The sequence below is a fragment of the Vombatus ursinus genome, unplaced genomic scaffold, assembly GCF_900497805.2.
Source record: "Vombatus ursinus unplaced genomic scaffold, bare-nosed wombat genome assembly UNPS02007822.1, whole genome shotgun sequence".
Taxonomy (NCBI): domain Eukaryota; kingdom Metazoa; phylum Chordata; class Mammalia; order Diprotodontia; family Vombatidae; genus Vombatus; species Vombatus ursinus.
This window is the reverse complement of record NW_020947600.1, coordinates 1,007,365-1,022,114: the sequence shown is the minus strand read 5'-3', so window position 1 is coordinate 1,022,114 and position 14,750 is coordinate 1,007,365. Positions and strand designations below refer to the sequence as shown.

The 14,750-nt window shown below is 38.9% G+C and overlaps 1 protein-coding gene across 1 annotated transcript in view; it reads right to left on the bottom strand.

Moving 5' to 3' along the window:
* LOC114034003 (synaptotagmin-9) overlaps positions 1 to 14,750 on the bottom strand; it is a 208,238-nt gene that overhangs the window by 62,627 nt on the left and 130,861 nt on the right. The window contains exons 4-5 of the mRNA XM_027849648.1: positions 3,465 to 3,585; positions 1,182 to 1,353 (exon numbers count right to left, since the gene is read on the bottom strand). Coding sequence (XP_027705449.1) covers positions 1,182 to 1,353; positions 3,465 to 3,585 — 293 coding nt within the window. The remainder of the gene's footprint in view (positions 1 to 1,181; positions 1,354 to 3,464; positions 3,586 to 14,750) is intronic.

The window sequence follows — 14,750 nt, the reverse complement described above, 5'->3', positions numbered from 1 at the left end:
TCTCTCTCTCTCTCTCTCTCTCTCTCTCTCTCTCTCTCTCTCTCTTTCTCTCTCCATCTAGCCGAGTTGTTTGATATTTTTGATTCTTGGAAAAAGCTATTGAAATGCTAGCAGGAGTTGCATGTAGCTGGTTGGTGAAATTGTAATTAGCCAGGATGACATTTTAAGCATTTCATAAAACATGGAGGAGACCGAAGACAGAGCCATAAGCTTAGTCTGGGATTATCATTTAAATGGACCTATTTCACAAGGTTTTGTATCCTGGCTATGATCACACTTTGGGTCAATCAAGGACATTCCCAGATATGAGGATCACCAAACTGTTAGCATTTCAGGTGCAGTTTTGGCCAAGATTTGGTAACCAAGAGTATCAAGGAGTAGGAAAATGTAAAACTTCATGGAAAGACTCTAATTAAAAAATTTTAAAAAAGATTGATTTGTGTATATATTGCTTGATGCTCCCTTTGCTTATTTTTTTAAAAGCTGTGGCTTTTAAATGAAAAAATTAATAGCAGTTTTGGCTATAAATACATCTTCTATGCTGTATTAACTTTAAGAGACGGCACTTTATATGTGTTAATATACACGAATACCTACACTGAATCTAGCTTGGTCATTGAACTTTCTGGGTGATTTACTTCACATTTAAGTGGTTGGCAATAATTTGCATTAAAAACTTTAAGAGTCAAAGAAATAGGGAACACAAATTTCAAGTTACCTATTTAAAATATGGTTTTGTTTTTTTTTCCACAAAAGTGCCTGAAGTTTAAAATTGAAGATGAGTCAAATCTTTTGAGGGCAATGTGGGCTGGGTTGAGAAAGAAAGAGAAAGGCAAGTAGGACATTGGGTCCTAGAGTTCAGAACATCTCTAGATGTTCACTAATGATATCATGAGGTAGATAGAGATGATAGAGGTGAGAGAAAGTAATATAGAGGAAAATAAGATTGGGTGATCAGGAATTGAGGAATGAGAAAAAAGGGAGAGAGTGGTTTCAATGTAATTGCTAGAATGTTGGAACTTTCCATTAAACCTCCCCTTTCTTTGATCTATTATAAAATACACATTCATACCCATTCTTGGTCTGTCAGATCCATTTCTGCCTGCCTGTCATTCTAGAGCCCACTGATCAAAAACACCCCACAGAAGATTTCCACCAAGTACAAGTTACAGGCATCTCACCGGTCATAGTCCATGACAGCTATTGACAAATGAATTTGGTCAATGTTTTCTGGGGGGACATCAAAGACTATGGCTTCATTGTAAACAGGGTTGAGTGTGTTCCTCTTGGTGGAAGTTTTTCTTTTCTTCAGGCGTTTGCCTTCACACATCAGTGAAACTTTCACGTAAGGATCTGTGTGAAGATACAAGGAGCATAATTAGATGAGAATGAACATTAATCAAAGCACAAAAAGTATCTGTCACATGTGTGTATTGTGATACATCCATGTGAGTGTGTTTATCTGTGTGTAGAACTTGTATATGTAGAGCCAAATTCAAGCCTTATGTTATTGAAATGCTTAGGAGACTCTTAGAGCTAAAAGGCTTTCCTTCTTGAGTGGATATCATACACAATTAAGGGATTCATTTGGCAAGATTTTGGATGTGGCTTCTTCAAGGAATGGCGTCACTGTGAATGGTATGAAGACTTTTTTTTGGACCTATCAGGGCTGTCTGTTTTCAGAAGGGGTGTCTCTGTATTTAAATCAATGTCACAGAGTCCTGTACAGCCCATAGCAATTCATGCCCACAGGATTCAGAAGAGTAGTCTTGCTGGATCTAGTTAAGGTTAGTGGGAAGGAACATAGACTATAAAACTTTAGGACTCAAAGAGACATTAGGGCTCATCTAATCCAGGGACTCAACTATTTTTTTGTGTTTTAGACCTCTTTGGCAGTCTAAGGAAGTCTATGGAACCTTTTGTGGAATCATGCTTTTAAATGCATAAAATGAAGTACATAGGATTACAAAGGAAATCAATTATATTGAAATATAGTCATCACAATGTTAAAAAAAGATCCCCATAAGTTCATGGACCCTACATTAAGAATTCCTGCTCTAATCCAAAGTCTTCCTTTTATAGAGAGGGAAATTGAGGCACAGAGAGGTGAAGTCTCTTGCTTGACCTTCACCCATCCCCAAACTGGTAGTGCCCTCCTCCCAACTACCTTGCCTTTATTCTGGATATACTTAAATATGTACACATTGTCTCTCTTGGTAGAGTGTAAGCTCCTTAAGAATGGGAAGAACACTAATCTTTGAATTCCCAGCACCTAGCACAGTGCTCGATGCTGGTAGGCCTTTAGGAATGCAAATTGATTGAATGATTGCTCAATGACATATAGCTCATTAGCTGTCAATGGCAGATCTGGGTCTAAAAGTAAAATCTCTTCCCTGATCACTTTGGAAAAGGGAGATGCCTTTCCAGAAGAAACAAAATATGGGTGGGGTTTTCCCCTAGGACTTATGTTTTCGTTCATCAATGGGGATGGAGAGTTTAGACTGGGAAGGAAGAATAAGGCAGATTCTTCTGAGAGAGAAGCTGTGCTTTTCCTTGCTGAGCTGCTGCTTCAGGCTAAAGGGTTGATGTTCCTGTTCTAGTCTGTGATGTTTCTGGCTCTCTCTTTAAGGAGGAGTTGCTATTCTTTTTGTATCTTTACTTCTAGGTCTTTCCCCTCCTAACTCCCCTCCCTAGGGTTCCCAACTTCCCACCAGGAAGCTAGGATAGACTTCAGAAGGCAATAAATAGGGCCTTACAATCTCACAAAAAACAATATTATTCCTTTTTCCTGTTCACCTATCCTCACAGTCTTCTAGCATATGAATATCCTCTAAGCTGTAGAGGATCTTTTCCTATTGTACTTTTTGGGGATGCAATTGCCTGGTTAGCCAGCCAGTGTAGCCCATGCACATGTGGGACTACCATCAAAGTAGTTCATGTAGGTTTTAAGAGCTAAGGAAAGAAATGAGATCCCAGAGTGCATGGAATAATGCTTTGAGACCAGTGAAGTACAATGTTTTCTTGCTGTCTTGGAACTTTGACTTGTGGTCTTTGGTCTTTAAAAAAAATTGTATATTTTGTTTTTATATCACTTGTATTTTCTAACGTATCACCATCTACCTCCCAGAGAGCCATCCCTTATAAGAAAGAATCAAAAAAGGGGAAAAGCTCAGCAAAACTAACCAATATATTGAAAATATCTGGTATTACATGCAGTGTTGCACACTCACAGCTCTCTACCTCTGGTTTTGGGGAGAAATCCTAACTTTGCCTAGTTCACAAGGGCTGACCTTGCATTTACCTGTCAGTGATGTGTATCTGAAGAAACAACTGGACTCCTATATGGAATCAATCAGTACAAATGAGCACAAATAGTGACTATCTTCCCAGTCACTTGAGGGTGGACCAGTGAAAAGGGGTCTCAAGGGGTAGAGGTAGAAAGGTCAGGCTGGTGAATTCCCTACCTGATGCTCCAGTTATATCCATTGCTTTTAAATTCCTGGCCTTGATTATGGTGATGGTCAGCCTTCCAGCAGTTGGAAGATAGCAAAGGGAAAACATCAAATCTCCAAGATCCACATTTTCCTGTTGAGAAAACCACAAGCCCAGCCTTCAGGAAATGATAGCTCACATTCATCCAGTGATTAATAATGTAGATAACATTTTGCCTGAGAAGTCTTCCACCTCTCTGGGACCTTTTTTTACATTTTCATTCACTCAGAGTTTGGCTTCTTTTTTCAGTGATCTTAACACTTCCTGTGAATATTATTCTTTTGGTGAATACAGTGCTCTTTCCATTATACCACAACACCCTCCTGAAACTCCAATGATCAGAAAATATGGTCACATGGTAAGTAGCTTCACCATCATGATGTCTGCTGCTTCTGCAGCACCTGAGTCTTTCCTTTTTGAAAGAGAGGGCTATTGCAAGCTGTGAAAGTTCTATCTCCCACTTCCCTCAGAGAAAGAAGCCCACCAGCACAGAACTCCTCTATACAATGCACATCAAGTGTGCATTGGTTTTGCTGGAATAGGGCTTCTCCCTCCTGTTCCTTGTTGTTCTAATCAAACAACAATTCCAAAAGGATCACTGAGAGGATACAAATACAATTGCAAATGGTACCCTTGTACTAATTCAAAATCAGTATAAATTATAATGCCTCACACACCAAGTATTCCACTTTAACTTAAAAAGAAAAGACATTTCTTGAGAAGCCTGCCTATGGTGTTCTTTATTGGGGAAGGAAATCATCCTTAAATTTTCCAGGCATTCAAAGTCAGGGCAAAAAAAAAATTCTTCCATTCCACAAGCAGTATAACCAGAAAGAAAAAGGAAAATTTAATTTAATTAGGAAGCAAAGTAATTTTCATTTACTAAAGATAACTGGGTATACCTCATTGGCATATGGTAGATAATGAATACAAGCTCATAGTGACAAGGCTTCTGAGAGTGATGATTTTCTTAATTATCCACTGGCCTTCTTTCTCTTAACTAATTTTCAAGGAACTTACTGGTAGATCTTTCTCTCTTTGCTTATTTTACACAAAGGTCAAGCAAGAGGCATTCTATTCTGTCGGTCTATTATTTGGTGGGCTAGGTTCTTGTGAGTTTGGGTCTGTACTATGGATGATCTCCTTACCTTCCCCCACCTTTCTCCATTCTTGCTCTTGATGGGTGACTTACTTTCCAAACATGACTCTCTCAATCCCTAATGGCGGCCCTTGAGGTTCCAAATCAAGCTCCTGTCTATTTTACAACTCATGACTTGCGAATGAGCCCATCTGTCTAGCTTCAGTGGGGAAAGTGAAATGTCAACAAGCTTTGGAAGAAAAACGGCAACAGGGGAAAAGAGTCCTGGACTAGAAGTCAGGAGGCCTGGGTGCTAATCCTAACTTTGAGACTATTTTGTTGTGTGATTTAATCAATCAACAATTGTTTATTATGCATCTGTTAAGTGTCAGATACTTTGGTAGGTGCTGGAGATATAAATGGAGAAGTAAGAGGGTCCCCACCTTGAAGGAACTCACATTGCTGGAGTGGAGGTGATGTTACAAGAAGTTCATAAATAAGTAAAAATGAATGGAAGGGCACTAATTACATGGGGCTTAATGTTTTATTATATTAGAACTGAAGAAACCTTTGAGACCATCCACTTCAAATCTCTTATCTTAAAGAGGTAGAAATGTCTCTGGGCTTCAGTTTCCTCTTTCATAGAATAAGGGTTTGAATTGGATTTTGTGAGGTCTTTTCTAATGCTAAAACTTTATGTTGTAAGGTCCCTTTCAATTCTGACATTTCATGATTCTCTATCTCTCAGTTACCTGACCTTGTGAAGAGTATAATAACCAAAATAATTAAACCCACTAGACATCCTTGTGAGACATTCATTCTTTGAGAATATGGCTTGGTGAGCTTGAAAAGCAGAGACAACAGGATTCATTCTCAGCTAGACAGAGATTTGCTAATCCAATTCCTTTGAAGTCATCTCCCACAAGCCTATGGGTCTACAAGCTCCTCTGCCATTGCCCACTGGCCTACAGCATGCTATTCTTCTAGACTAATGAGATAGCTTCTTCTCACTGTGGGAGATGTTCTATGTCGGACACTACTTCGCCTCTAGTGGAGCTGTCAATTGGTCCAACTGTTAGGGAAAACAATTTGGAATTATTCGAGAAGAATCACTGAGTTGTGCATAGTCTTGGATTCACCAATTTCTCCACTAGTATAATATGTAATAGAAAGGATCCGTATACACATAAATTTTCATCACATCACTTTATGTAGTAGGAAAAATACTGGAAACAAAGTGGGTATTCATCAATTGGGAAATGCTTAAGGAAATTGTGATATACAAATGGAACAGAATATTATTACACTATTTGAACAAAATGAAAAGTTCAGTGAAACATGGGAAGACATATTAAGGGATGCAGAGAATGCAGAGAGGAAAGCAGAAAAAAAGAAAAAAAATATGCATATAGCATTTATATGCTGTGATAGAGGGGCCCTTCCAGAGGTGTCCTGATAAATGTTTAATAATTGACTCTGAAAAAATAGTAGACATGATATACTTCCAAGTTTAGTCTCCATTATCAACATTTTCTCCATCATTTTCTTAAGTTCAGACAATCAACAAATCGATAAGTCAAGTCCTAATTTGTAGCTTACTGATTTCTGAGGGTAAATGCTCACATTGAAAATTTAACGATTGGCTCCCCCAAGCCAGTTCAAGCTGGCTCCAGCACACCCTTGCTTCTCCCCTCCCCCTTTCCCCATGCCTCAAAACACATGCTTCAGAGGAGGCACAGATGTCCTCTGACCGGTTCCTGGCAGTTCAGATGTCTCTTTTAATTGGATCCTGTATTGAAACTCCAGGGCTATACTAAAGGAGCAATCCCCATTCTTTGGGCTTGTTGTCAGCTTTGAGGTGTAACTCTGAGCTTGGGCCTGGGCGGGGGATGCCATGCCTTTCCAAGCCAGCAAACCCTAAGTATCCTAGGTCAGCCGGTGTCTGGAATGCAGCCAGCTCCTGTTTATGTCTTTTTTTTTCTTTGGGTACAGGGCATTTTGGGATCTCAAAAGACAACTGGAATCTTGCCCTCTTCCTGGATACCTGAGCAATGGACTACCAGAGCAATTGAAGCAGCAACAGATGGTGAGAGAGAGCAAAAGTTCCCAGGATTCCCTTCTCCTTCCTGGCTTTTGCTTCCCATTACCTTTCAGTCCTTCCTCCTGGTTGGGAAAACTATATTTTAATCCCATTTCTTATAAGGGGCTACATGAACAATGACTATGCTATTGTCAATTAAAACAACTCAAAAAGTAGCAGAACTTTAATTGTAGTTAACAATCTTGGTTACTGGGAAAAAGATAATGAACATTATTCTGGTTAGGGGGAGACTGTTGCATATAATAATGGATCATTTTATCATCTATTTTAATTGTTTCTCTTTGTCTCAAGGGAGGATTCAACTGAGGGCAACACTTAAAAAGACTTATGACCTTTTAAGAGACAACAATAAACATTATTTAAGAATGCAGTTATCATATACCTACACAAGTTTCTATAAACTTTATATATATATATAAATATTTAAAAATATAGAATATATATTTATATTGTCTCTTTATATGTATATATGTATATATGTGTATATATGTGTATATGTATATATACATATATGTGTATATGTATGTATGTGTGTATATATATGTGTGTGTATATCTATATCTATATATAATTAGTCATTGCAGCCAATTGGCCATTCCTCTATTCTTCTGTCCCCTGTGTCTTCTACACTCACAAAACATAGGAGGCAGATGCAAACAGAGCAAGGGTGAAATATCAGAGGACTCTGCTACAGTAGGAAGTATACTGGATTTGGAATAAAAGGTCCTGTGTTCAAATCCCAGGTCTTCCATTTACTATATGGGAATGTCACTTAACCTCCCTGGAACTCAATTTCCTCATCTGTAAAATGAAGGAGTTAGCTTGAATGACCTCTAAGGTTCTCTTTCCAGCCTTAGATGGATTATTTATGATCCCATGGAAGCTTCCTTGGGTTAAGTCAGGGGTGGGAGGGTTGGACTAGGTTAAATCCGGAGTTCTCTTTGTTTTTGGTCCACCAGCTCCTCCCTGCTGTCTATACCCTTCCCAATTTTTTTAGGCACCCAGCTCTCTTACACAACTAGAGTAGGATGTGCGCTACAATTCTCTCCCAGTTCCACATCCTCCCACCACTCAGATTTTCTTCAGAACATATTAGCTAAGTATTTGAGGGGATCAAAAGAAGTAATGGTGGTAAAATGCTTTGCAGATTTAAATGGCTATAGAAATCTCATCTGTTATTATCATCATTATCATCCTATTTCCCTTTGTTCATTTCTCATATGACATGTCCCCTTCCTATGCTGGTTATTCTCCTCCAGTCTTGCTATAGTTTATCTATGTCCTAAATTGAACACAATTACAACCATTGTAGAATCTAGTGCGCTAGCCCCTCCCTTCTCATGGATGACATGCGTAAGATTACATTAGCTTTTTAGGCAGCCATGGCACAGTATTGGCTATAGTCTATTTATTCTCCAATGGCTTTTTATCATGAACTACTGTCTAGTTAGGCTTTCTCCACCCTATGGCTGTGCAAAAAAATTTTTTTGCAGGGATTCATATTTATTCTTATGAAGTCTTATCTTGCTATATTTAGCCCATAGTTTCCACATATTAAGATTTTGGTTTTTGGATTTCAATTCTGACATTGAATATGTTAGTGGTCTTATTAAGTTGTATACAATCCACACACTTCATAAACATGTCAGGTATGCTTTCATATAAATCACTGTTAAAAAAATATTAAACACAACAGTGTTGATGACAGAGTCCAAAATCCTACCACTAGGGACCTCCTTTCATGTTGATATTGACACATTCATCATTGTACCTTCCTAAGATGAGGTTGTTCAAGCAATGGTAAATAGCCTATATTTTTCCATCTTATTAAAAAAAAGTTTCATGAATCAGCCAGTCAGTCAACAAGCATTTAATTAAATACTTACTATATGTCAGGAACTGTGCTGAGTGCATTTTGTCAAACATTCTGCTAAAATATGGGTGTATTATATTTATGGCACCCTCCTGTTCAGTCAGTCTTGTAACTGATATACCTAATTACCATGCAGCCCAGCAAGATCTATTTGACCAGCAGGCTGAGATAGTGATCCTTCATCAAACTGTACCTCCAAAGGGCATATGATTCAGATATAGCAAAATGAGTAATAAAAATTGGCCTTCCAGATCATGTACTGGGTTATGTTATTATGCATGCACAATGCTCCGTGGTCTTTCAGGATTCATGGACTTAGTTAGTCAGTCAATCAAGCAAGCATTTATGAAGCACTACCTATGTGCCAGGCATTGTAGGAAGTGCTAAGGAAACAAAAAAAAAGTAAAGCCAGTCCCTGCCCTTGAAGAGCTTATATTCTGATGGGGGAATGACAAAACAGAAATCAGCAGGGACATGTAAGATACACCCAGAGTAGCTAGATGGTAACCTTAGAAAGGAAGTCTCTAGAAGCTGGGGGGACCAGGAGAGGCCAGTTGCAGAATATGGCATTTGAGCTGAGTCCCAAAGGAAGCCAGAGGTTCTAAGAAGTAGAAGGAAGTAGAACTGAAGAGAGAGAGAGAGAGAGAGAGAGAGAGAGAGCATTCTAGGGACTGACAATAGTCAGGGCAAAGACACAGAGATGGGAGATAGTGTTGTGTTTGAGGAACAGCAAGGAGGTCACTGTGGCTGGATCTTAGAGTGCACGGAAGGATGTAAAATATAAAAAGACTGTAAAGATCATGAAGAGCTTTAAATGCCAAAGAAAAGGCTTTATATTTGATCCTGAAGGCAATAGCAAGTCACGGAATTTTTAAAAGGAACTTTTGAACCATAAATCATGTTGGTGCTTTATCTCAACAATTTTCTCTTCTACCTCTAGTTTCTTACCCAGGATTCAAGGTGGCATATGGAGTACAGTGCTGGACCTATAGTCAGGAAGACCTGAGCTCAAATTCCATATTAGACATTTACTAGCTATGTGACCCTGGACAAGTCACTTAACCTCTCTCAGCTTCAGTTTCCTCATTTGCAGAAAGGGAATGATAATAATAACTACTTATTAGAGTTTTTGTGAGGATCCAACAAGACTATACATACACATACACACACACATATATTCTCTGATTGTGTGAAGGTGTGTTCAATGTGCTTAAACAATATTTTATTTCTGTCCTTATTTTGATTTACTTGGATCCTCACAAATAGTTCATTATATAAATTAATGCATCAAATGTGATAGAAGGGTTTATTTTCTCACTAGACACACTACCCTTCCCCGTATCCTAACTCTATGCATATTCCTCCCCCAAACTGACCTTGGCTAAGAAGAACTATGCTATATGGAAAAAAGAGCTACTTACAATAAAGGCCATACCTGAGGTGAAGAGATACCATCTACATTGAGGGAGCCTGGTTCCTCCTCCTCCTCCTCCTCATGTATACCAACCATGTGAACCTGGAGCACTTTTAGATGATCTATCCACTCAACTAACATAATATCTAACTGGGTGCTATAGGATGCTGAACCACTGGGGCAGATGTACCATTGTGAAGATGACCATTTGGTAGAATAGACATATCAGGAGGCTTACCTGCAGACCATAAACTTAGCTACTATTCAACCTTGCTCCACTGGGTCTGATCTGTGGTTAGTAGGGAAAGGATATTCACAACTAGACCCAGTTGGCCTCACTGCAATTTGGCAGATTAAGGAAAATCATTCTCTGATTGGCTCCTGTACCTAGCTTATACTTACACATTTCTTGTGAAGATTAATAAGATCAATGAGCAATGCTCAGCTTGCCTCTTCCATGACAACTTGGCAGTGGCCTGTTTGAAACCATACTTGTATTCTGGGAATGTGGGTGGCCACTCACAGTGCAAGATATCTGCTGGTTTATCCAATTTTACAAGATATGTTGAGGCCAAAGAAAACGTGGCGAAATTGGAAAGTTTATTATAACTTCTGCTGACCTCTTCCTTCTTTGGAGAGGGCACCACTGGATTAATCACAGACCTACCCCACTGAAAGGGGTACGGTGGCATGCTTGTGGAGGTGGGCACCCTGCAAAAGACTCATTTCTTCCTCTGTGTTGGACCTTCCATTACCATTAAAATTGCTCTCTTGCTCATTAAGGAAGATATCTGATTCTTTAGTCATTCCTTAGTTCTATCACCTCTGATTGAAATCCCTATTTTATCTCATTTTTGGACTAAAAATTTTATATCACTCCAGACAAAAGTTGTTCACACTTACATTGCATTTGAAGGCTTACAAATCGCTGTCCTCAGAATACTGCTGACAGGCAAATAGTTTGAATATTCTTTATTTTGCAGATCAGGAAACTAAGATGGAGAAAGTTTAAGTGACTCTTCTAAGGTTATAGAGCTATTGTTGTCAGAGACGAGACTTGAACTTAGGTCCTCTGACTCCAAAATCAGTGTTATTTCCACTATAACTTGCTGTCTCTCAAAAATCACCTTTCTGGGGCATAGAACCACCACCTCCTCCCTCTAGTCCAATAGATAGGGTGCCCAAATTGAAATTCTGGAAAATACCCCAAGCGATATGCCTCATGCCATAAAAATGACTAGAGGTTAAATGGTATAGTAGAAAGAATGATCAGTTGAAAATAAAAAAAAAAAACTATGTTCATGTATCAGCTCTGCTCCTTATTACCTATGTGACCTTGGGCAAATCATTTTCCCAATCTGGGCTCAGTTTCCTCATCTGTAAAATTAAGGGGTTGCATTAGATTGTCTCTAAGGTCACTTTCTGCTAAATCTATGAGCCTATGACTAGGTGACCCTATTTCCTATAGCAGAATACTATTATACCAATGAAATTTACTTATCTAGTCAAAACATGCCCTTTCATACAAACCCCAGTGCCACCCTGATACCCTGTGCCACTGCAGTTCCTGCTATTGATGATTACCCAGGGGAGTTATAGATTACCCAGATTGGCTGTGTAATGCTCTTTACAGCCAACTAAAGCTGCACATAAAGGGGAAGTCAACTCTGGGAAGCTTTTAGAAGATAAACTTCCAGAGGAAGTTGTCCATACTCATTGCATCTAGTTCCCAACCTCCCACTTCCTTTTGGTTACTTGCAATGTGGTGTCTAATGATATTACTTGATTCAAACTACTTTTTTTCAAGATTACCAAAGATATCTCAGATGCTAAATTGGATCAGTGCTTAGTAAGTTCTTATAGAGATTAAGTTAATTTAGGAGTAGAAGATTATGTCTGCTTGGCTGTTTGAAACCTGCTTACCAGTGGATGTGACCCTGGCCTGGCTTTTTGTATATTCAATTGGAGATACATCAATATCTAACTATATCTGTATCTGTCGATTTCTATCTTTCTATCTGCATATGTATCTGTATTTGTATATCTGTTTCTATCTCTATGACCTTATCCTTTTCTTTCCCTATTTCTCTCCATATCTATCTCTGTGTTTCGATTGCCATCCCTATATCCCTATCTCTTTCTATCTCTACACCTATATATCTATCAATTGTCTATATTTTTACTATACTCTCCGTTTCCAGAGATGTTTTTCCCCCTCAGGGCCTGTTAATACCACCAATCTCGGGTACACATTGACCTTCACTCCATTATACTCCACTAAGAGGTAGCGATCTTTTAAAATGTCATAATTTTATTGCAAATTTTATTGTATAACAGTATGTTCACATATGCTAAATCTTGATAGTTCATTGCTCACGCAATAGGGTTGTACCCTTTATTCATTTAAAAAATTGATTGACATATTGATTCAGATCCCACTCATTCATAATTTAGATGTTTTCTAGACTGACTACCTTGCACCTGTGCATAATGAAAAAACAAACAAATTAGTTAAAGGGTGAATGTTTAACCCACTTTGCAAGCACCTTTTTCAAAACCATTTTCACAACATCCTGTTTCAGCAAATCAATGTGCTAATTGGTAATGATTTTAATTCATCCATTAGAATAATCATGGGAGAATTTGTATTTCAACTTCATTTTTTTTTTGCTCATTGCATTATTAGACATAATTTAAAGTAACAAAGGTTAATTTCTTGAAAAAATATTTTACAATTTGAACTTTTTGTAGTTCAGACATCACCTTCATTAATTACCCCAGCAGATTTCTCTAGCTTATTCTGAATTTGTGAGCTGTGACTGTACTGGAGAAAGCTTAGTTCAGGCTTCTTTTTTTCTGGTGCAGGGCATGAGGTGAGGATGTGATTCTGGTGGGTAGGTGGAACACTTCTTTCCCTTGATTCCCCAGACTGAGCCTGGGAAGGTCTCATAGGACATCTCGGGTAGGGGTAGAAATATCAGTTTAGCCTCTTGGGGATTCTGGAGCCATCTCTGAAGAGTAGAATGTCACTTCTGATTTAATCACACCTGGAAGCAGCTGGCTCAGCTGCCAGGCAGGGATGTAATGAGGCTTCAGTTGGATCGGAGGTGTGCCATTACTTGTGTAACATCTTTATCTATTTGCCTGACAGAATGTGGGTCCATCCCTAGGTTTTCTGAATTCAGTGTGACTGCAGAGCCATCCCTAGTAAATAGGGGTTGTGGTCCCATATAGCCTCAAGGTGTCTTCTGATCATTGGCTCCTGTCAACAGTTTGTATGGAACCCACCTGGCTGAGTTTTCTCAGTAGTAACAGCTGATTGTCCCCAAATATCAAAACTACATAAAATATTGCTTTTTGATACAGTGCTCATTAAGTTGGCACAAATTATCCAGTTTTAGGCAGTCCTCATTGAGCCGAATGGTGGTCTCTGTATTTGAGGATTCCCTGGAAAAGAATACTTGGCCTTGGTGTCCACGTCCATCAGCACAGACGCAATTATCAAGGTTGACGCCACCTTGGATAACAAATTGGGGTTCCAAATATAAATACCAGTGTCTGAAGAAGGAAACTGTATGAACCTTCCAGCTAGGCTTTTACCCAGACTCTTAAGGTAGGTAAAAGAATTCACTTGCTCATATTCCTGTAGAGGCTCTGCAGGACATAATTCTTATTTCATGAAGACTTGACACAATCAATAAAAAATCAATAAACATTTATTAAGTGCCCACTATGTGCCAGGTACTGTGATAAGCATGGGGGATACAAAAAACGTGGCAAAAGACAGTCTCTGCCCTCAAGGATCTCACATTCTTTTGGGGGAGACAGCAAATAAATGTATACAAACAGGTTATGTGCAGGATAAATAGGAAATAATTAACAGAGGGATGATCTAGAATTGAGATGGATTGAGAAAAGCTTCCTGTAGAAGATGAGATTTTAGTTGAGACTTAAAGGAAGGCAGTAGTAGAAGATGAAGAGGGAGCTTTTTCCAGGGATAAAGAGAACTCCATTGATATCAACCTTTCGAAGGTCACCAGGAGGCAGCTAGGTGGAGCAGTGGATGGACTACTGACCCTTACCCTTTATGGCCTCCCTCTGGGTACTCTTGATTTGGTGACACTGGCCTCCTTGCTGTCCCTTGAATAAGACATTTCATCTCACGACTCTAGGCACTTTCATGACTGTTCCTCACACCTGGAATGTTCTCCCTCCTCATCTCTACCTCTTGGCTTTTCGGACTTCTGCCACATCCCCACTAATATCCCTGCTTCTATAGGAAGCCTTTTCCAGTCATGATTAATTCTAGCGCCATCCCTCTGTTAATCATTTCAACTCATCCTGTGTATAGCTTGTTTGTACACGTAGTTTGCTTGTTGTCTTTCCCATTAGATTGGGACCTTCTTGAAAAGAGGGACTGTCTTTTACCTTTCTTTGTATCTCCAACACTTAGCATAGTGCCTTGTATATAGTAGGTGCTTACTAAATGTTTATTGACTGACAGAATCAGGAAAATGAATTCAAATTACAACTCAGAAATTTACTATGTGACACTGAGCAAGTCACAATCTCTATCTGTCTCAATATCCATGTCTGTAAAATGGGTATAATAATAGTACCTACCTCGCAGGTTTGTTGTGAAGATAAAGTGAGATAATATTTGTAAATCATTTTGTAAACCTTAAAGTGCTATTATTATTACTATTAGGATCGTCATCAATCAGGACTTTTTTTAAAAATTTCTCATCCTCCTTGACTTCTCTGCCATTGGCGATTCTTTCAACTAGTCCCT